This window comes from Phoxinus phoxinus (assembly GCF_949152265.1).
Source record: "Phoxinus phoxinus genome assembly, chromosome: 24".
In the NCBI taxonomy this organism is placed as follows: domain Eukaryota; kingdom Metazoa; phylum Chordata; class Actinopteri; order Cypriniformes; family Leuciscidae; genus Phoxinus; species Phoxinus phoxinus.
In genome coordinates, this window is record NC_136899.1 from 9,184,269 (window position 1) to 9,207,428 (window position 23,160).

Sequence of the window (23,160 nt, forward strand, 5' to 3'; positions counted from 1 at the left end):
AAATCATAGTCTAATTAATATATGCATCTGCTAAGTTTTTATTATAAATTAATAGTTCAGGTTTTTCTAATTCAAATGGATTATTATTGCTCATTAATGCGTGTTGTGACATGTTTGCACTAAATGCAATAAACAACATCTCCATTAATTGCTCTAATGAACTGCTAATGTGCAGCGTGAAAATACAATTACGACAAAACCGAGCTTCTTGTTTTTACATCGGCAACACGCCGTCCTCGCTCAGTAATGACATAAACCGATATAATAAAGCTTAAGGTGTGTGCTTCAGAGAGAATGCCGGCTCTCCTGAGACGCTGGAGACTTTCTCAATTTTTAGACACGTCAAAGGAAAATTCAATCCACTGTATTTATTTCCTTCATTTTCAGAGACTGGAGGAGATTCTTTTTAGCGGATCGACATTTTTATTGATTCAGTGCCATATTCTGTCCTCATTTCAGAGAGAACATCAAGCTGTGTTTTTTCCCCTCTTGATGTTAAAAGTTGGAAGGAGGCCTGGAGAGGGAACACTTTTTAAGCCTAAACTATAAAGATACGTGCGCCACTCCCTTGAGAGAAGCTGACTCATCCGATGAGCGCCTGTAACTCACATATCGATAAATTCCACTGCACCATCGCATGGCATCTCCTTCTAATTGATCACGGACATCTGTTGTCATTCAGTCCCAAACAAGATGTCAGCTTTGTTGACTGCAATCACTTACGCTGATGACTTCTCTCAACAAGTGAAAAATAAACAGTACACTTACTGCAATGAGAGGTTGGCCGAGCATCTCAATATCTTCGCCTCTCCGCGCCCTTAAATTAAGCTTCTTTTTCTTTTGCTAAGAGGTGTCTTCTGATTTATGTTCACATAGAATTGACTGATGATGAATGACCATGTGTCTGTGTAAATCAACAACGTTTAATTAAGCAAATTCAGAGGTGTCTCTCAACATTGGTTTCGGATAGGAATTCATTTTTGTACATCCCCTGCCTCGAGCGCGTGAATGAAACATGATTTGACTGCGAAGAGTCGTTTGACGCACAGCGGAGCTTTACGTACGTTCTTTTTGCACAATTAGCAACTTTAATGATGGTGATTAATTAACAGGGTAAATCAAACTGATTGATGGGTGCAATCCTCTGATTCAGTCTGAGATTCGCAGAGAGAGCTCAAAGTATCAACCTTGGAGCTAATGAACACCAATTAGTGCAGTGGATGACTTTGGTACGCCTTTGTTTAGGCTCGCACTCGCGGTCCCTAATGAAAAAAGTACAACCGTGTTTTGAAATATCCACATAATGATGTGGATGGAGATGACCAAGGAGACCTTTTCACACACCAATTAGACAATTCTTTAATGGCATTGTTCTAAGAATTCTTTTTTTAGCCTTCCACATTCATCTATAGGAAGTGAAACTTTTGCCCGAGGTAATTATTCCTCTGGATTTTTAAAGCTGGATGTGTACTCTCTGTGACTTATTATGAAATTTCACAGTTTTAAGTTGACGTTTCTCAGATGGTATTTCTGTGCATCGTAGCATCGCTGCTTGATTATCTGCTCTGAGGGATGCACACTTCTGCATTCATCGGAAAGATGCAATTGGCCACTGATTATGTAAATAACACAATGCTGAATAAAGCATGAAGATGTTTTACTGATCAGTCACGTGGACTCCATGTGCTTATATGCCCATTAAATTGATAGTTCACCCGAAAATGAAAATTCAGTCATTACGTACTCACTGTCATGTCGTTCCAAATCTGTACAAGTTTCTTTCTTCTGTGGAACGAAATATATACAAGAGATATATCCAGAAGATTTTTTGAAAAATGTCTGGGGGGTTTTTGTCAGTGAAAGTCAATAGTGTCAATTGTTGTATTGGACCCTATTGACTCGTACACTGTAAAAAGATGCTACAGCAAAAAACCTAATTGGTTACATGTAAGTTATCTTATCATATAAGGTGAAAAACTGTAAATGTTTTAACATTGCATTATATGTAATTTTACTGTAAAATACAAGCACATTTAGTTTTAGCAAGTAAATATATTAATTATTATAATTTATTTTGCATTGGTGGACACAGTACTGTATACACACATAAAGTACTTGAGTAAAAGTATTGAGATATTTTATTCAAAAACTGTTTCCCCAACTGCCTTCCTGACTCTGATATCAGTTTTTCACCCTTGACCATAAATGGCTGATATCTACACTTTATGGCAAAATATGTTCCTTATCCCAATATTCCACTGACTCTCAAGGAGCGCTTTACCATTTCCTAGAATCAGTACAGTACAGTACAGTATGTTTTGGACTTGCCCGGTGATAATATTGTTCTGACATTTTTAAAACTCTTTTGCAGACATTCAAAACTATTGTCCCTAACCCCCTTAAATGCTCTGTTTGGGTTCTTCACGTTTCTGATTATACCTACTACAACGGGCCGTGTTATTACCCTTACAACATTGCCATATGTGCCATTCTCCTCAAATGGAAACACTCTTCCCCACCAACGCATGAGTAGTGAATATGAGAGGTATTACAGTGCATCCAATTTAAAAAATTGAGATCCTCTCTGAAGGGATCCTTGAGCTCTTTTCATATGACCTGGAACCCTTTACTTGCTTTTATTGATGGTCTTATTAATGGGCCAGATAATAAAGTGGACAGGACCTGCTGATTAGAGGGCTCTGGAGAGAGGTTTGATCTTCTGTCCTAATGTATTATTTATTTACTTGTTTATTTTTCTTTTCTTTTTCCCTTTTTCGTATGTAGCTGGGATGAAGGGGGTTTGACTGTTTTGTGTACTACTACTTAATATATTTTTCTTGTCAGGTGCCTTGTTTTATTGTGTAACAGTTGCCATATCTTTTATAAGTCTTCAATAAAAAGATGTGGAATATAGAAATCACCAATGAAGTGAGAACGTTTTTGGTCAAGCTCTTGCAAGAACAGTTTGGAAATGTGCATAATCATGTTAGACAACACACTGGGATGAAAAGCCATAAGAATGGAGTGGAGTAAATATGGTGTGTGTGTGTGTGTGTGTGTGTGTGTGTGTGTGTGTGTGTGTGTGTGTGTGTGTGTGTGTGTGTGTGTGTGTGTGTGTGTGTGTGTGTGTGTGTGTGTGTGTGTGTGTGTGTGTGTGTGTGTGTGTGTGTGTGTGTGGGGGGGGGGGCATTGACAGGGCAAAGCTGTACGCTCTGTGTGGTCACGGAGGAAAAGGCCACAAGTCATTGATTCTGTGTCACTGAAACATGATCAAGGATCGTCCAGAAACATTCCCACGGGATCGAATGCCCTATCTGGAGAAGACACCAAATGAGTTGAACGGTGGTCACATTTGCTTAATGATAAATCAAGAGAAGTCGGGATATTTGATATTCATGCATGTTCTGTTTTAAGGTTTACAAAATAAACACATTTTGTTTTTCACCCTAAATTATGAAGGTGTTGTGTTGAAAAGCCTTTAAATGCGATCAATTACTACTAACACATACTTTAAAAAGTGACTGTGCAGTGTGCAACTACTTCTACCTGACCTGACCCTTAAAATTGCTTTCATTGGTGTTACTTAATGTAGCCTGATTGATTCAGCCGTATTGAATAATGTATTTGAGTTGAATAAAACTTATATATTTATGTTACCTAACAAAAAAGAGTGACGTTTTTCTTACGAAACTGCCCTGAACAAAACGTGTTTTACAGTGCAATGCCATGTCTCCAAAGCATTTTATTTTAAAAGCTGCTGCACAAAAGAAAATTAAGTACACTTTGGTTAAAATATTCATGGAATTGCACTTAGGTAGTGCAGTTAGTTGGCAAGGTCCTTCAGTAAACAATCATTGCGTGCAGTACAAGATTTGACCTGCTTGATATGATTTTAATAATATGTTGATGCATTTTCAGGTTTACTAATAACCATATTCTGCAGTATCTAAATTATAAATTTATAAACTGAAATGCCTGTAAATAACATACACTTTTTGCATACTTTTTATTGGGGTGCTTACAGACATATTTAATGCTGCAAGCTCTTCTTTAAATCTTAAACTCCTTATAACAAATTCAGAGGGGCTGGAAGCCAGCAGCAAGCCCTAAAGGTATTCTTAAGAAAAAAAAGGCACCTTGACGTACAAAGAGACAAAAAGCTATGATGTGTTTTGTTTCAACAGGGATTTTTAAAGTGATGCTTCACCCCATATGTTGTCAAACTCCAATTAAGTTGGAGATCACGATTTCTGTCCATGACAAATCTTAAATTGGGATTCACAGTTTAATGTCATCAGGGATATTATAAGTTCACATACATTTTTTTGCTCTGATGTTTTCTTCTAGTGTTCCCAGAGGAGTGGGTCTTCAGATGCTTCTTGAAGATTGCAATGGATTCTGCTGTTCAGGTGAAGTTTATTCCAACTAAGGATGCTAACGATTAATCGGCGATTGGTTAATTGTCAATAATAACTGAATCGATAAAAAGGTAATCTCTCACATACGCAAACATGCAGCAGACACAAGAAAAATGACGCGAGCACGCCGTACCTGTCAATCTGAGCTATTAAACAAATCCAAACACGCTCCAGCTGTAAAACAGTTTCCGATTGGTCTCTACACATCGTCCCTAACGACTATACCCGAGATCCAGTTTCCTTTAGCCAAGCAGCTTGTCATGTCACTCTGTGAACTACGCATTGTCTTATGTTGTGTTTGGGCTCATTTGAGACCACCTGCTCTAAAAAAAGAAATGCAATCTACTATGGTTTACTAATGTTTTGCGAAGTTACAAACCAAAACGTGGCACAAAAGCATCATATGTATAGCCTGTTAACGGGCCTCGGCAGGCGCTATTTCATACAAATACTTGGTATAATTTGGTTTCTGACTGAAACCAACGCCTGTTGTATTCTGACCTTTTCAACGATATAGTCTATCTGTTATGTAATATGATTTTACAGTTCACATTTACATAGCTTATTTTTTCACGGATAGAGCACTTCTAATATGTACAGTAAGCAAATTTAAAAGCTCTTGCTAAGTGATGGTCATATTTGCTATAATCACTGTAAAGCCAAGCTTCTTTTTGTGTTGGTCAAGCCAGTGGTTGTTGAGTAACATGATAACTAGCGCCAGTCACTTTGGATTTAAGAAGTTAAAGGGTTAGTTCACCCAAAAACGAAAATTGAGCTTCTGGGTTGTACGTCAGAACACAGGCTCACTATTGGCCGACGCTGGTCATGTGTGATGCTGGCCAATAGTAAGCCTACGTTTTGACGTACAACCCAGAAGCGCTGCGCTGTTACACTACGTGAACTCACTCAGAGGCCCAACAGAAGAAAATGAATAGTTGAATAAAGTCATTATTTTTGTCTCGTCACTTGATAAACTTATGGTTGAGCCACTCTAGTCACTTGGACTATTTTAATGATGTTTTACTAACTTTCTGGGCTGGCAAGTTTCAATTACAATAGAAGCCTATGGAGGAGTGAGACAGCTCTCAGATTTAATCAAAAATATCTTAATAATTTGTGTTCCAAAGATGAACGGGGTGGAACAACATGAGGGTGAGTATTTGACAGAATTTTCATTTTTGGGTGAACTAACCCTTTAAGGTTAATGATTAATCGATTATTGATTGTTAATTTTAATAATGATCGATTATGGGAATGTCAATGTACATCCTTAATGCACTTTTTAATAGCAAATTGGTAGTATTATAAAATAACCCTCACTTGCATAGAAAAAGAGGCATGTTTACTTTGAAACTGATGATAATGATGATGGTATTTCAGCACAATTCCGGCACATTCAGTGTTTGGTGACACTGGATAGTTGGTGGTTTGTGAATATGATAAGGTTTTTGCAACCGGTGTAACTGTTTAGTGAATACACCTGTTTGTTTCTATCCTCCGATCTCCTGCTAAAAGTAAAAATGTTAGTATTAAAGACAAGAAGGACCTGAGGACTTAAGTTTACAGGATATCTCAGCTTTATAAAGATGTCAGTGCAGTTGACTTAAAAGTATGATTGATTCTCATGCCAAACCCAAAGTCTTCTCATGAGGGCTACTCATGTCATGTCATATCAATCACATCACAAACAAGTAGAGAATGTGTTGGCAGAACTGTCAGAAAAAGGTAAAAGACAGGGATCCTACACTGTCTGTGACGGGTACTCAAAACTGGAAGAGTTTAATAAAACCAGAAAGGGACAAGTGCAATAAAGCATGGCATTTCTGGAAGAATATCTGTGCTTTCTCATTATCTCAAGGTGATTCAACAACAAAGGCCAGCAGTGAAGAGTGTGAAAAGTTACATTTGAACTTTGAAAAATATTTGGTTCATTCAGAGTAAGTTTAAAAGGAATTTCTACAAAATAATGCCCTGAATATGTATTTGGGCAAGTGTTCTGTCAAATTAAATATTATACGAGCAGTTTTATGTCATTTTATCTGTATTTATTTTATATTTATTTATTGGAATATTACATTTATTTACAATATTTGCAAAATTGTCTAAATGCATCAGTGATTTTCCCCCCTAGCAGTGTTATGACTGCTTTTAAAAAAGATATATAAACCATTCAAAATAACAGTGCGTAAAATAGCAAGATAGAACTCATCATTCATGAGTAAAATAACTACTGCACATTGTATTCATATTTGCTGTAAACTAATACATTTCTTAATGAACAGACCTGTGGGTGGCAGAACAAAAGATACATTTCAGTTCTTGTGTAAGACACACTGTTCAGCTTTTGAATTTTAAATCAAGACAATCCTTTGTTCCTTCCCCATAGGCATATGCCTTCGCAAAATATCCATCAATTTAACAAAGCGTCCCATCGCAGAACAACACGCTTCAAATTATCAATTGAAAACTTAATTAGGCCCAGAAATGCAAAGTAACAAATCAAAGATGCATGCGGAGCAGAGGAGACCATCACCTCTCACTCACTCATGAATAAATAAGCCAGATGATATTTTGCTCATGATAGACGTTGTGTGTGATTTTGGCTTCTCTGTGCTGATCCAGTTGGATTTAGAGTATCGTGGCCCGAGGAGGTCATCTGACCTCATCTGCTCTCCCTGTCAGGCAAGAGCTCCTTGTATTTTAAGAGACCTAATGGACTCGCTGCTGCCAATGAAATGTCCAAATAGAGCAGATTTTGCGTGCACCTAAAGGACGGTCGCCTGATGGGGTTGCAGTAACATGATTTTGGAGCTCTCCATTTTTATTTTTATAACTTTCCACTGGTTGGACTATAATCCTGGATGACATTTACAAACCCATGAGCAATTGGATTTTAACAAGCTTATTAAAACTTATATGGTACAGCTGATGAATTCAGACGGTCAGACAATGAAGTCTCCGCCGTATTTGCATTATGATTCAATTCATTTGAGATTTAAGACTAGCACAGTCTTTATATTGTTGGCAGTGAAGTGTGCAACAACTGGACACTTTGCTATCCCATAAGCCCACCAGAGCTGAGGGGGCCATCGGATAATAAAAAACAGTGCACTGTGAGCCAGGGAGATCTTTTCAAGTGGCATTCAAAAATCATTAGTCGAGAAGCGAGCTCTTCATCAGATTCAGTACGCACTATGATAGTATACAGACAATTATTCCATAAAAAATATTGAACATAATATTGATTTACAGTTATTGATTTTACTTTTCGATAAATTAAAATATATATTAAAGACATAAATATATATGTATGTTAAGTAAAAGTGCCATAGGCAAATATTTAAATATTAATATTAAATAAAATAAAACGTTTATATAAAATATGAATGTTTTATTTTTAATGATTTTAAATAATAAATAAAGTGCTATAGGTGCGACAAAAGTTCAATGATTGACATTCAAGAAGTAAGTTCAAATTCAGTAAATACTATAAATGTATACAGGATTTCGGACACTAAAATTGGATAGTACAGTTTAGTCTTTCACTTAACATCAGTATGGTGTCTATAAACATCTGAGTGTGCTGTCTTTAAACATCTCTGCATGGCACCATTAATAATACGTGTCTGAAATCCAGGAGGGAGCCAATATTGTGAGTTTTAGGTTCAATTAAAGACACCAATTCATATCAGCAAACACCCCATTGAGAAGACCGATGAGCCTTTCTATTGAGTCAGGCCACAGTCTATTTGAAGCAGGGAGATCAGCAGGCTCTCTGAGCCTCTTTATACTCGTTTCTAGTATACTGACAACCTTTATTGATATCTCCTCGCAGTTGACCAGAATAGACTATATCTGTTGATGACGGTGCGCAGCTTAACGGCGTCATTGTTAACAGCGCTTCCGTAATCCGATGCAATTACAAGGATGAAAGTAAAGTGTTTTATGTAGATGAGAGGAACATATGAGGTAAAGAGTTGAATGAACTTTTTGTTACGCTTATCAAGAGCTAGATTTAATGGTTCAGTTACTCTTTGATGCGTGTCAGTCTTTAGAGCCTCTGGTAAACAGCATATGCCTTCTGATTCTCATTAGTCAACAGACACCGGTGGAAACCACATTCAGCGCGTGTATGGATTCAGTGTGATGGGCCTACGGCACTTCCTGTGTTTCGTCACGTGGCATGTTTTGTGATCCACTTACAGACGTTGATTTGAAATCGTAGTGACATCGATGACCACAAGCGAATCTGCGAATTGTACAGCGAGGTGGTACGTTGGATTTTGCGTCAGAAAGCAGCCGCATGTCATGATGGGACTTGACACCGGGCCCGAAGGGAGACGGAAAATTGCTCTACTTTATTTTGCGGAGAAACGCTTAAGCTTTTGACCTCATCATTTGTTTGAATGCTTCATACAATCAGTCAGAATGAAAACTCCCACGCAGTGGAACAAGTATTCAGTCTAAAACATCAATGAATGTCAGGATTTGCTTCATAAAGGTGTTTTGTCTAACTTTTTGGATCACACAGACGGCTGCGCAACGTGGGGCAAATATAATAATAATTAATTTACCGAGTGAATCACCGGCGTAAATTTAAGTGGATTAGGGACTAGGTGCTTTGAGGAGCTGGAAATAGAACCAAGATGTCTGCCACCTTCTTCATCTGTCAGCTTTATCGTAGATGGATGCAGTCATTATCCATAATAACGTTATTCTTGGGATGAATCCACTCTTCTTGTTAACCGTCAGCCTTTTTCCCTTGAGCCTTCCCCATCCCACATATCATAAATGTAATGGCACTTTCCACAAATAGGGTGCAAATTGGCGCCCCATAACTTTTTTTAAAAATTGCACAAATCCCATGCTTTTATTGTAAGAACTATTGGATGCGATAAGCATGAAATGTTGACTAAATATCTGTATCACTCCTTAGAATGGTGGTTTTGGTGATTTATTTTATTTCACGATTATATCCAAAAATGTAAATCCCACAACAATGTCCTAATTTTGATCTAATATGTTGAATTGATATGAATTTTATTGTAGTTTTTTAAAATATAGAATAAAACACTGAATACACTGGAGGATTTCACAATTATTTACAGAGAAATGGCAAGGGACGATGAATTTTGATGTAGAAAGAGTGATATTGTATTTTCTTGTAAAACTAATAATATTTAATTTACAACTTTGAAAAATATTTTTTGTTGAATATTTAGTTCTTAGGTTAACAGCTAGCATCTTCTGAAGGGTAAGCACCTCTTTTCACTGCCATTTGTAGAGAGAAAAAGAAAGCAATAGAGTTCAACCGTTCCCGCCCACTTTTCCTCCTGGTTCCGGAAGTATTTTTTCCATAAATTTTTCCCCATAGGTCTTTCTTTTTAAGTCTGCGTTTAAGAGGTGTAAGCCATGAACCAAGCCAATCAGCTACAAGGTGAATCATAACATTAGAAGCAAAAAAAAACGTTTTCAACAATTGGACAAAATGACAAAGGTAAACACTGTGTAAAGAACTACAATCCCATGAAGCATTGTGAACAGCATAATCAAATTAAAACCGATAGGGAAATATAAAACTTCTCATGTACACATGTTGATTACATATAAACAATATATTTTACATTTCTTGCAAAATATGCATATGAATACAAATATTGAAGTATTTTAAGAGCTTAGAGAGATTAACTTGGTGTAATATGCAGTGCTTAAAGGGGTCATATTATGCTGTTCCACTTTTTCAACTTTAGTTAGTGTGTAATGTTGCTGTTTGAGTATAAAAAAGTTCTGCAAGGTGACAAAGCTCAAAGTCCAAAGGGAGATATTTTATTTAACAGAATCCCCTTTTTAAGAACTACAAAGAACGACTCTTCTGGACTACAACGCGATTTTTCCGGATCTTATGAAGTCACAATAGTATCATCCAAGAGACGCTGTTTTTTCCACAACATTTCTAAAACTCATTTGTTTGACCTTCCTAATGCCGACGAACTTGGTTACAACTTATTTTTAACACTGTTCATGTTCTCTGTTCAACATTATTACCACAACGTTTATGCTGCACATTTGATGAAGAACAGCTTGTTCTCTGTTGCTTTTGTAAGCTCTCGCTTTTGTAAGACAAAATGACAAAAAAATATACCACTCTGAAACGTCCCGTGAAATCCGTGCTCGCAAAGCCTGTGCATGAAATGTGTTCTGCACAGGCCTCTTGTTTGTTAACATTGTCAGGGTCTAAATTGGGCTTGAATTGGTTCGAAATTACACTAGAGCAGAACTCACTGTTACACTAAAAAATGCTGGGTTGTTTCAACCCAATTTCGGGTAAAATATGGACAAACCCAAACATTGGGTTAAAAATGTAATGTAAAAATTTAACCCAACGGCTGGGTTTGTCCATATTTTACCCAAAATTGGGTTGAAACAACCCAGCATTTTTTAGAGTGTATGGAGGGGCGGGACATTTCCCGAACACACATTAAGAGCTAACCAATCACAGCACATTTCATATTTTGGAAGGAGGGGCTTCATCGAAATCGGATGTTTGAGTCAGACTTGGGAGAGAGGTGCTGTAATATGTAAAATAATGTGTTTTTTGAACAATCAAGCATGACAACATATTACACCTCAAAAACAAAATCAAGACTTCGTAAAAGGGCATAATAGGACCCCTTTAATGAAAGTGGGTGGAGCTACAGAGTTATTTTTGAACATGTTGCTTTTCTCGACTCACTGATTGGTGTAATTTTCTGTAAACAGCATCATGGGTAATGTTGCTTTTCACTAGGAATTCTGCTGTTAAATATGATTATATAAGCTGATAATCTGAATTATCGCAGGCTGACGGTTTCGAAAAAAGCAAATACCATGGATTAACAGCCTCGTAGCTGGAGTTTTAACTTCCGTAACCCGACTGTTGCACTCTATTTTAGACCTCGTTTTATCCTATCCTTCCTATGCCTAATAATTACTTCTATTTTTGCATGTTTCTTTAGTGGATAACCCACATGACTGGATGAAACGACAAAGCATCAATGTGGAATTTCCATTCAAATCTATTGGGAAATAAGTATCCTCTGTTTCATTACATGTTAGCATGTATTGTCTAGAAGCTGATTGGGATGCCATCTGATTGGCATTCTGAAAGCAGGTGTGAAGGGGCTTGAGCCAAGTGTTCCATCTCCCAGCCTCCCTCATGGCCAGAGCAGAGAGAGGGGGGAGGACAGCACTTGACAGCAGTGACTGCGAGAGTGACGTGGTCCTGCCGCTGCGCATCTGTAATCGCCGGGACCCAAAGCTCTGTCTGTGCTGTCTGGATAAGTGACACCCACTAGATAGAACATTGCCCGAAGTTTACCACGCCTGCGTGGCTGTGTCTGCAACAATTTAACAACCTGCGGTTTAGCGTGACGTATTTGATGATGATTTTAAGGAGGGAACAACCTGGACTGTGACCAAGGAATTGACTACTGCAGTTACACCACATTAAAATGCATCTGAGATGAATAAGCAATAAGCAGAGATCACAATGTAACCGAATATTCAAAACCAGTTAATGACCTACATTGGTCAAAAACGCTGCATTTAAAGGGATAGTTCACCCAAAAATTAACATTCTGTCATCATTTATTAGCCTAACCCTCAAGTTGTTCCAAACCTGGAAGACTTATTTTTCTTCTGCTGAACACAAAAAATATAGTTTGAAAAAATGTTGGTAACAAAACAGTTGATGGCTTCCAGTTCCATAGAAAATACTATGGAATAAAATGGGGCCCATCAACTGTTTGGTTGCAGACATTCTTCAAAATATCTTCTTCTGTGTTCAGCAGTAGAAAGAAATTCATTCAGGTTTGGAACAATATATTTTTGCGATTAACTATCCCTTTAAGTAAAGATTATGAATTCATAGCAGAAAATAATAAAAGTATTCAATACGAATTGATCAGTGTTTGTATTATTCAAGTCAGTTGACGTTTGTCTCGCGCACACCAAATAGGCCAATTTGGCGCCAATTATAGTTAACTGTCTTAAGGCATTTTAAACTAAACACTAAACACTTTTGTAATATATTTGTGATATGTAAACTTGTAATAAAGTGTGAAATGAAAACAATACTAATGTTTTGTCGACGTACCATCCCATAGTGATCATAACGGGAAGCACTCAAGCAGCGGATTGTTGCCATGGTTACTTAGTCATTCGAACGGGACTTTTCTTTCCTACATCTTTTTAGTGCATTCTGCTTTACTTGAAATTTAACTTTTATGGAACTTGGGTTAAATAAACTATGTAGCCTACTTTTAAGACACTCATCTTAAACTTTTGTCTTGACTTCCTTTGGGGGTTCAAGTGGAGCCTCTTAATTCGAACAAAGTGTTTTATAGCCCATATTTTTCAAGGTAATCTTACAAAATAGTTAGAAGACATCGTCTTACATTTCATTCATTAAAAAGAAGAAAATATAAATATAAAGGATCATAAATACCGTTGTTTTATGCATCTTCTCTCATACACAGACATACACTCAATGACACACATACACACACACACCGGCTCGATGACTCATTCAAACCGAAAACTGTTCACTTACGTTCATTCAAGTCCGCTCTCTCTCTCCTCTGCGCAGACGCAAGCTACTTAATGCGTGACACTTGTCGCTGACCGTGCCTATATAAATGCAAACTCCAGCCTTCCTTTGAAGAAGTCCTAAAAGTAACTTGATAGGCAACAACTGGAAGAGCACCTCGCAAAGTTCAAAAACCATCCAAGGATATACCAATTACGCACAGGTACGCAACATCTTGTTTAAAATAAGACAGTTTGTATTGAGGTAGCTTAAACTTTAGCAAATTACATGTTACACTGGTAATCTTTATTATAATCAGTTTTGTATTGCTATGGATGCGTCCTCGTGTTTTGCGCACAATGAGGCACCCATCTATCCAATTTTAAGGCGCGCGTAAATGCCCAAGTGGACTTCAAAATATACAATTGTGCAATTTAAATGTTCAGTAAGGTCTCTTTAAAAAAAATAAAACCATCATGAATGTCATGAATTGAGCTTTGTCTCAGAGTGCGCAAACAGTTTTTGAAAAGTTGAATTCGTGCGCATAATTGACTCACTTCTCCCACAGATTCTCCTCGCCACTTTTTGACATGAAGCTCAATTTTCTCGTCACCACCGTGGCTCTGCTCGTTGCCTTTCCACCGCCGTATGAATGTAGAGCTATCGAAAGCAGCTCCAACCAGCCAGCAACGGACCCCGATGGAGAGCGACAGTCCCCGCCGGTTTTGGCACGCTTAGGGGAGGAGTACTTCATCCGGCTCGGTAACAGAAACCAGAATTCTCCCCGATTCCCAGCCGACATCTTCTCCGAGACATCCCAGTACTCCAAAAGAGCACTGCAGCTCCAGTTAACGCAGCGTCTGTTGGAGGGGAAAGTTGGAAACATCGGCCGTTTGGATGGCAGTTACGCGCTCCGGGCGCTCGACTCAATGGAGAGAGAGCGCAGGTCGGAGGAGCCACCGATTTCCCTGGATCTGACCTTTCATCTGCTACGAGAAGTACTGGAGATGGCCAGAGCCGAGCAAATGGCCCAGCAAGCTCACAGCAACCGCAAAATGATGGAAATATTCGGGAAGTAACATGAGCAAACCCATCAGCCAAAGATATTTTTACATTTAGCACAAACATGAATATTCTGTACCATAGTGCTGCTTTTCCATCATGATCTATTTATACCGGTGACTTATTTATTTGTAGATATTTCAACGAAGGCGAATAGAGTACAGTAGGTGTATATGAATCAAAGTGTTCAGAAGCGCAAAACTGTCATCACTCTCCATCAATGTTATTGTATAAGTGATCATTCAAAACTGTAGATAAAGAAAACGTTTGGGTTTCTTTAAAAAAAAAAAAACAACAACAATATTTTCCAGTACTGCATTATTTTATCTGACAGACTTGAGTTTCATTGTAACATACAGTACATTGTTTAAGTTTGTTAATAAACTAATGAGCAACCATTAATTTTTGTTGTGCAAGAGAATGTCTTATATTTATATTTTTCAATAAAAATTTGAAAGCCAGTTTGACACCTCTTGTCTAGATTATTGACATGGAAAAAGTTATTAAAAAAATCTATATTTCACAATCACTACATGTATACATATTTATAAATACAATCATGTTATCAATAAAACTGCAAATCTTATTATGGTATTAAGGATCAATGAATGAGTGAGATCATTGACATGTATCTTGTCATATTTAAAATACCCCAAGAATTGAATCCATTATTTCAGTAACAATTAAAAGGGTAAATGTGACCATACAACACTAGAAGGTTCATTTTTACCACCTACCTTCAGATATCCTAGTAATTAAAAACAGCTAAAAAACAAGTCATAAACACATAACCTCAGAGTATATTGCACATACACACTGAATTATTAATCAACATACTTGCTTGCAATATACTTAATTTTTCAAAAAGGACATTGAATTCTATCTGGATTTGGCAGCATGTCTCCAAAAAAATAAATTCACTTTATTTGGACAAAATGTTACTGGATTAAAAAAAAAAACAGTAGCCATGCATATTATGAAAAAGAACACTGTTTAGATTGCAGTATAAACACTGGTGCTGACTGAAATGTTTCACACCAGACCAAACAACTGACGTGTGGTGACTCATTCCATCTATGCTGCAACTAGAAAAACCATGGGTGTAGAGTTTCACTGAACCATGTCCTAAATTTGATGGTTGAAGCACATCTATATCGATCAAAACTCAGATGCGAACTAAGAACATTTCCGTTCGCTTAAACCTCATGTTTTATGCAGCACCACAAAAAGATCCACTCTTTGCCAGAGGTGGAATCCACACATGTTTTGGGGTTGTGCTCCCTGGGCCTCATTATGTTCGTCGTAGACGTTCTCTGTGTGAATCCAGCCGCAGATGCACATCCTGTCACTGATCATCCTCCACTGGGCCAGAATATATGGATTACACAATGTCCTGGCATTGTTATTTCAGCCCGACCGCCGAGACGTGTGAACAACACTTGTTTACTCTTCGCCTGCAAAACCAGGGGTAGACGATCCTGTGAGCGATGAGATGTGGAGATTACTTTCACGCCTAGCTATGGATGTTCCTTCAAGTAGACCGGGCGTCTACTGTATGTGTGATAAACCAATGCTTTCAGTCCAAATTGAACTGACTTGAATGTTGGTTTAAATGAAATATGCTACAAATGATCCCACTACATAAGCGTAACCTTTTATTCGTCGTTGACATTAATATGAAATCCAGAACATTTATAGCAAATCATAACTCAAATACCACTGCTGTGCCAACGTGAACACTCCCTAGGCAGTAAACAACACCACAAATCTTGGAAGGGTTTCTTAAGTCGTCTACATTTATATTTAGTCATGTACTGACTTATCTAAAGCAGTAACTGAAACGAAAACAAACAAAAAAACAGTACCAGCATCTGAAATTCACTGGTTTGTGAGTGTTATGAAGAGGTCGCAAAAAGATCGTAAATGTGTGTTGGCATGTGCACTGTGTGAAGTTAGGATGATGTGGCGGGTGTGCGTGCGCTCAGGGGTTGTGGGGGCAGAAGGGTTTCATTCAACTGGCCCAGTGAGTCGGCATCTCCCGAGGCTGTCTGCCCTGCCCGGCCGTCCACATCGATGCCCACATCATCCTCGTCCTCCTCTTCATCATCATCATCATCTGCAAAAGATGAGAGTATAAAGGGTCATTCACACAGAACACGTTTTTGCATTCCACTGTGCTGCTTTTCCATTGATCGTCTATGCAAACATGCTCTATTTTGTAAACACGGACGCATTTTCTTTTGCGGCGTCTCTCGCATAAACGCATTCTAAAAATGCGGCGCTCAAGATAAAAGAAGTTCAACGTTTCCTTTGTAACCGCAAAAACATGTTCTAGTAGTTTCAAATGGAAAATTTCAATTCTCTCAACACATTCTCAAGTGTGAAGATACCATCAACCCCATACTGATGATCATATACAGATCATATACAGACTGACAGTTTTTAGCACCATCCAGGTGGATTTTGTATAAAATTGGCTTTCAAATCTGATTAATACACTGAAAAAGCCAGGGAGGCTTTTGAACTGGTTGCCCATTGAGTTGCAATTTGAAAACATGCTTAGAGAGACTTCTGAATGGCACATGAAAACGTTATTTTCATACAGTAATCAGTTCAACAAGCTAACTTGATTTAAACCCACGTGTTGATAGTCAAAAGTTAATGAGCATTTTAGGCGAGCCGTACCTCTGGCGAAGTCGATATTGCGTAGGGCCATGCACTCTTTCTTGAAGCTCACAGAGTAAAGATCCGTGTTCTCATAGCCGCGCTCAACTCTCTCCAGGTGCGAGGTATTCGATGCCTCTGCAATTCTTGCAAACAAGAAACCAATTCAGGGGATGTACAAAACGTGAAATACGCATTAACGTTGCAGAAAGGATCAACACTTACTTTTGAAAGAGGGGTTTGGAACTCTGAATGGCATGTATGAGAGAGAAAGAAGTTTATTTTACGACAAGATAACGTAAAAATTATGTATAAAATATATTGAATTTCTACAGGGTTCCCACTCATCAATTTTCATGATCTTGTTCATTGCTGGCATAGATTTTCATGCCATTCATAGATTTAAATAATTATGCTTAATAGTGTACGAATGATTCGAATAAGCAGACAGAATGATATTTTCACACTAGCTTGGGGGCAAGTTTTTTCTCTCGAAACATTTACAAATATTTCAGAGCAAAGCAAAACTAGGAAATAGTATATTTCTCATTTCCATAAATTTTCTAGGCTTTAAAAAATTACGATTTGTTTTTAAATATTCTAAAAAAAGAGAGAGAGAAAGTTTTCCATTATTGTGGTAACCGTGTTTCTATAATTAATCTTAAAGGACCTGTAAGAAAACAGCCATCTCAGGTTCTTCCAGTGTCTGTGTTCCTGTCTCCATGATTTTGGTCATGGTCTCCAGATGATCTCCATACTTCCTTGTAAGGCCACGTATGTAATTCAGTTTCTCTTCCTGTTCAGCATTCACTTTCAGGTTCATCTCTCTCTTCCTGTCCTCCAGGATAGTGTACAAGTGGTCAAACTTTTCGCACACATTGGACTTCTGTCGACTGCCATTTTCCTGTAAATATACAAATAATATACAGGTAAATATGAATGTGTCCCTTAAAAAAAAACACATGTCCCTTAGAGTCGAAACAACATTCATATTTATAAATGTACAGTATATAATAGATCAAAGTATATGTATATTATGTACACAACTGTTCAAACGTGTTAGTGTTACTTTTAATCAGCATAAAAGTTATCTAAAGTTACACTTCTTTTGAACATTTTATACTTTCCAAGAATCCTGAAAAAGGGTATCATGGTTTCCACAATAATATTAAGCAGCACAACTGTTTTCAACATTGATAATAATAAGAATGTTTCTTGAGAAGCAAACCAGCATAATAGAATGATTTCTGAAGGATCATGTGACACTGAAGACTGGAGTAATAATGCCCGAAAATGCAGCTTTGCCATCACAGGAATAAATTATTATTATTATTTTATATATATATATATAGAAATAGAAGCCAGTAATAATATTTAACAATATTACTGTTTTCTTCTTCTTCAAATAAATGCAGCCATGGTGAGCATAAGAGACTTCTTTCAAAATCTTACCAACCACTTTTGAGTGCTAGTGTACAGTATATAATGTATCTATATGTAATCAGTCCTTCTAAACCCACTCCGAGTGGGATCCGAACCGTCTCCAGAGTGGGCCGCTCGCGCGCTTCTTGAGGACAGGGGAGTGAGGTTTACAAGCACAGATCTTACTGGCCTACTTCCATTACACTCATCCCCCTAAACCTCACTCCCATCCGGGTCACGGCACCAAATGTAACCGGTCCTATTCGACCCGCTCCAAGCGGGATTCAAACCGGGGTCTCCAGTGTGCGAGGTTGGCGCGCTTATAAGGACACTAAAGACCGCAGCTTCTAGCATCAGTCGCTAGCGTGCCTCGTGAGGCTAGGGGGGTGATGTTTACACACACAGCTCTTACCGGCCTCTGTCTGTTACATATAGCATAATCTGTGCATATAATTGTACTAAAGAACGTCACTTCATGGATACTATTGGGTGATTGGAACACACCTTCAGTGTGTAACTATGGCTCATCATAGTTTTTTTAAAGATTAAGGTTTGAAACTTTCACCTTGCAAATCAATAGTTTGACAACCTGTTTATTTCCTTCGACCGCATCTAACCCTCAACCTTGCTCACAATGACTTTCTGTCAGAGGAGCCATATGCTCAAGAGAGACGGCTCATTTCTGCTTGCTTGTCAATCATGGAGCCTCTGTGAACGCAACTGTGAGGTCTGGAGAGAATCCAGCTTCCTGCCTGCCTGCTCGTCCATGCCAAGAGCGCGTGTATCTTTTGTCAGAGGAAGCGTTCTTACGTTCCTCATCAATAATCCTGTTCTTATGCCAGGCTTTTGGGAGGGAGAAGCCCCCACACAGGGAGACTAACCTCTATGGTTCTGCAGGTCTCCTCCAACTGACTGATGATGCCTTGGATTCTGTCATTATTGCCCACCATCATTGATATTCCATCCGTGAGCTCTGTCTGGAGATGAGGACGTGGGTAAGCATATTAACACACACACACACACACTGTAAAAATATATGCTGCGCAGACAAACGCATGCACGCTGACGCAAATTCTGTCGTACTTATGCAGACAATCATAAATATTAATAGATTTTTTACCTTTTGCGTCTGGTAAATACTGTTAAGAGGGGCCACTTCACAGTCCTTATGGGAGCCGAACACTTTACACATTGAACAAGTGGGGACGCTGCAGGTCAGACAGTATATGTTGATTTTCTCGTCCTCATGGATCTCACACATCGGCTGGTCATCCTTCCTCTCAGGAGACGATCTGCTGCTGTGGAGAATTACAGATCCATGAGTATCAATGTCTGATATCTGAGGTTAACACACAACAAGTCAGAGTTTTACTTTTCAAAGGTTTGAAACCTCTCGGCATTGCCTCAGATAAGGACAGGAGTTCATAACAACGCTTACTGAAATAACTAGGGTTCACAAGGCCATATTGAAGGCCTGTGATGTGTGTCAGTATGCTAGGAGACTAAACACTGAGCAGTGGACCTAAAAATAAGTTTGCTGCCCTTAGCCTTCTGACCTGTCTGAGTCACAGGTCTTGGAAGTCACATGGACACCGAGGAATCTGTCTGTACACACTGACAGACACTGACTGAATTATAAAGCTATAAAAGACAAACCTCTTATCCAAAACAAGCTATTTTTGAATTCATAAAGTGAAACGCTTAAGTGCTATGCAAAGTGACGGGGCGGTAGATAACTTAATAGTTCAACCCTGGGGAATTTCATTCTTAAAAGCATGTCTGCTCTTATTTTGAGTTTCTTCAGGTTTCTTAATTTCATGCACTTTACTAAAAGGATAAAGGATTATTACACTGTAGCCTGCAATTATTACTTTAAACAGCTGTTTTAAACTCAAAAAATGTGTTTGCTGTTATGAATTAATATTTAGGTTGATTCAATATACCTTTTTCAGTATTCCTCAACAAAAGAGGTACCTATGAAAGCCCATTTCCACCACATGAGAGAAAAAAAAAATCATTCTGTAGTAATTCATGATTATGACAAGGCCATAATTATTACATAAAAGTCTAAATGAATTATGAGATAAGAAGTCAAAATTCAGACAAATAAAGATTGACGAAAATACTTTTTAATGTCATAATTTCGCTGTTTTAATGTCATAATTATGACTTATTTCATTATTATGACTTTTTATGTCAATTTCAACTTTTTGTTATAATTTCAACTTTTTGTCTCATAATTATATATTTTTGTCTCGGTTTCACAGACAGGGTTTAGATTAAGCCTTAGTTAAATTAGGACAAGTAGCTTTTAAATCGTGCCTTAGAAAAAAAACATTACTGATGTGCATCTTGAAACAAAACAAAATCACTGGCATATTTTAAGACATGCCAGAGCCAGTTGCTTTCAGTTAAAACAGCTCAAACATTAATTTTAGCCTGGGACTAGCTTAAACCTTGTCTGTGAAACCGAGTGTTTATGTCATCACTGTGATTTATTTACCAAACTGAAAATGACTCGTGGTTCAAGAGTCATTTGTGCACTCTGTAACGATTCAACCTACTTCATTCTGTATTACACAAGGGATCTTGTTAAACCACATGGACATCCTATTAGAGCTTCCTGAGGTGTCCGTTTCCCAGATCTAACCTGATGTACTCCTGTTTGTACATGTCAATGATGTTTTCCACCAAAAGGTTTCTCTGCAGACCGTAGACACCATGGCGGTCCAGCACAACTTCATGCCTGCAGGATGGACACCTGAAACGGCCCCCGGATGTCACGGAGCCTCCTCTGGTGGGAAGGTATGGATTTGAGGACTGTATGGGGAGTGTGTAAAGGACAGCAAATTAAGGAAACATTAAAAATAAAAATAATATTTGACTGTTTATTGAAAATATTTTAGCTTTCTGTGTAAGGTACATCCCAAAAAAAGCCAATTTGTTTCAAAATAAGTGAATGAGCAGTAGCAACACTGATAACTAATGTTAAAACTACAGAAATATAAATTATAATACAAATCACAGTTAATATTTTAAAATGTTCAAAATAATTTATGAAAACATCCACACCGTTAAAACAATGTATTAAGTTTTAAAAAATAATTTTTGTGTGATAAATGATGTTGACAAACAAAAAAAAATATTGAAACTGTACCTGGAAAATGTCATTAGCACATTTCCGGCAGAGATTGTGTTGACAAGGAAGAATCACAACCGGTTTCGTGAACATTTCCAGACAAATGGGACAAATAAGTTGCTTCTCCAAGCTGTCCATCCTGATTTGACGAGGAACGGCTCCAATGAAGTTGAGAATGAGACTGTTGTTGATCGAGGAAATTAAATCGTCCCAATTCTTGTGAACGGGGTGAACTCAGGCCCTCGCCATTGCCCAACCGCCTGTCTGTACCCTCTGTAATGAGGCTTGGCATTCCCCCACGCCAGGGCCCAAACAGCGAGCGCTGTTTTTAGAAGCCGCACGTCAGAGGATGCCATGTTTACTTGGCCATATATGAAAATGATACTGTTGACTGTTGCATCTCTTATTAAACGTAACAGGGAACTCATAGAAACATCGAATTTAAACATATTTAATATGTTTAAAAAAAAGACATAATTCAACTTAAATATAAATGTAATTTTAGTACTGGAATGCTAATAGGTTATGACAGACGTGTAATGAAAACATGCTATTCAATGCATCATGCAGTAATTTAGTAGCCTATGCCAAGTGCCAAGAAAAAAAAAACATAACGCAACATTTTTAAACGTTGTTATAGACTTTACAATATACCTTTTAACATAATTCAGGTAAGATAATATTTACAGTACAATGATGGCAACGCTGTTAGATAAAAGGTCTGGAGAATGCGGGCATCGATCCCGCTACCTCTCGCATGCTAAGCGAGCGCTCTACCATTTGAGCTAATTCCCCATATGATACAATGCTACGGCTAGGTCCAAGAAAATGACGAAACTGCTGCGAGTGCGAATATCTGGATTGAGTTTACTTGACAGATTACTTCTATTATGTGGTAATAACATAGGGTAATAGCATACTGTCTATGGGTAATAGTTTACCATCATCATGTATCAATGTATTTAAATGTTGCACTTTCGTGATAGTATTTGTAGGCTGATGTTGAACATGGTTAGCCTACATTATTTTTGCCTTTCAGTTTTGTTAGATGATCCCTTTTAGTCTAGAAATGACACATTGTAAAAAATTAACGACGCAAACCACTGCATTATTTCCTGGGCTTCTTTTACAGAAATGTACATTTGAGTAAACTGATTTTCAGTTAAAAAGATCTTATCTGTTATATCTAGCGTAGCCAGAATAGAGATGCGTGTGCATAAGAAAAGCTGTGTGTGCCAAATTTGTTGTCAGATTAATGTAAAAAAAAAAAACACACACAAAAAAAAAAACAACGACTAACTTTAAAGTTATCATCACTAACTTTACAGAATAGACTGGGCTGATGTGTAAAACTATACTCAGTCTAGCCACATAACCATAATACTTCTAGCTATATAAAATATAACGCAGGGCTCGCTTGTCCAAATCGGCCATTCACTTGTCCAAGTAGAAAATGCGCTTGTCCAGAAAAAAAAAAGATTTTTGTGTGTGTTGTAGGTTAAATATAATTTATTCTGAAACAATATTCTCATCAGTGTTCAGTCAGCTTTGACATTTAAATCTGCATATTCATGATATTTTAACCTTTAAAAAGGGCATTTTTCCCTGATCGTTTTAAATATATGCTTAATCTTTCATTTTAAATTCTTACATTTGATCAATAAATTAATTAGAATAAGACACTATGGCTGTTAACAATCAAATTAAATAATTTACACAGACAAATTACTACTGCATTAAATAATATTATGAGATTGTTTCAAATAGTTTTGGAATATACAAATATGTAATATCGGAAAGAATGATACTCTCATCCTGGTCACAAACTTTTCAACCTTCTCCCTTCTGGTAGACGATATAAGGCACTGTATGCCAGAACCACCCGACAC

At 37.7% G+C, this 23,160-nt stretch overlaps 2 protein-coding genes across 4 annotated transcripts in view; one reads left to right on the forward strand and one right to left on the reverse strand.

Moving 5' to 3' along the window:
• crhb (corticotropin releasing hormone b) overlaps positions 1 to 14,506 on the forward strand; it is a 26,724-nt gene extending 12,218 nt beyond the window's left edge. Inside the window, exons 3-5 of one of the 2 annotated variants that reach the window (XM_079601562.1) lie at positions 4,348 to 4,409; positions 11,414 to 13,207; positions 13,553 to 14,506. In XM_079601562.1, the coding sequence (XP_079457688.1) occupies positions 13,575 to 14,063 (489 nt within the window). In that variant the 5' untranslated portion in view covers positions 4,348 to 4,409; positions 11,414 to 13,207; positions 13,553 to 13,574 and the 3' untranslated portion in view covers positions 14,064 to 14,506. The remainder of the gene's footprint in view (positions 1 to 4,347; positions 4,410 to 11,413; positions 13,208 to 13,552) is intronic. The other variant, XM_079601563.1, reaches the window with a different exon arrangement.
• A 1,172-nt stretch (positions 14,507 to 15,678) lies between these two features.
• trim55b (tripartite motif containing 55b) lies at positions 15,679 to 22,049 on the reverse strand. 2 transcript variants are annotated; one of them, XM_079601549.1, is made up of 8 exons: positions 21,290 to 22,049; positions 20,783 to 20,952; positions 19,253 to 19,430; positions 19,014 to 19,109; positions 17,381 to 17,614; positions 16,936 to 16,958; positions 16,732 to 16,856; positions 15,679 to 16,162 (listed from the first exon to the last, which is right to left on the reverse strand). In XM_079601549.1, exons 1-8 carry the CDS (start codon positions 21,407 to 21,409, stop codon positions 15,999 to 16,001), a joined length of 1,110 nt encoding a protein of 369 aa, XP_079457675.1. In that variant the 5' UTR covers positions 21,410 to 22,049; the 3' UTR covers positions 15,679 to 15,998. The 2 variants fall into 2 exon arrangements, with proteins under 2 accessions (XP_079457675.1, XP_079457676.1); XM_079601550.1 differs by having other exon boundaries at positions 19,253 to 19,427; positions 21,290 to 21,569.
• Positions 22,050 to 23,160: the final 1,111 nt, after the last annotated feature.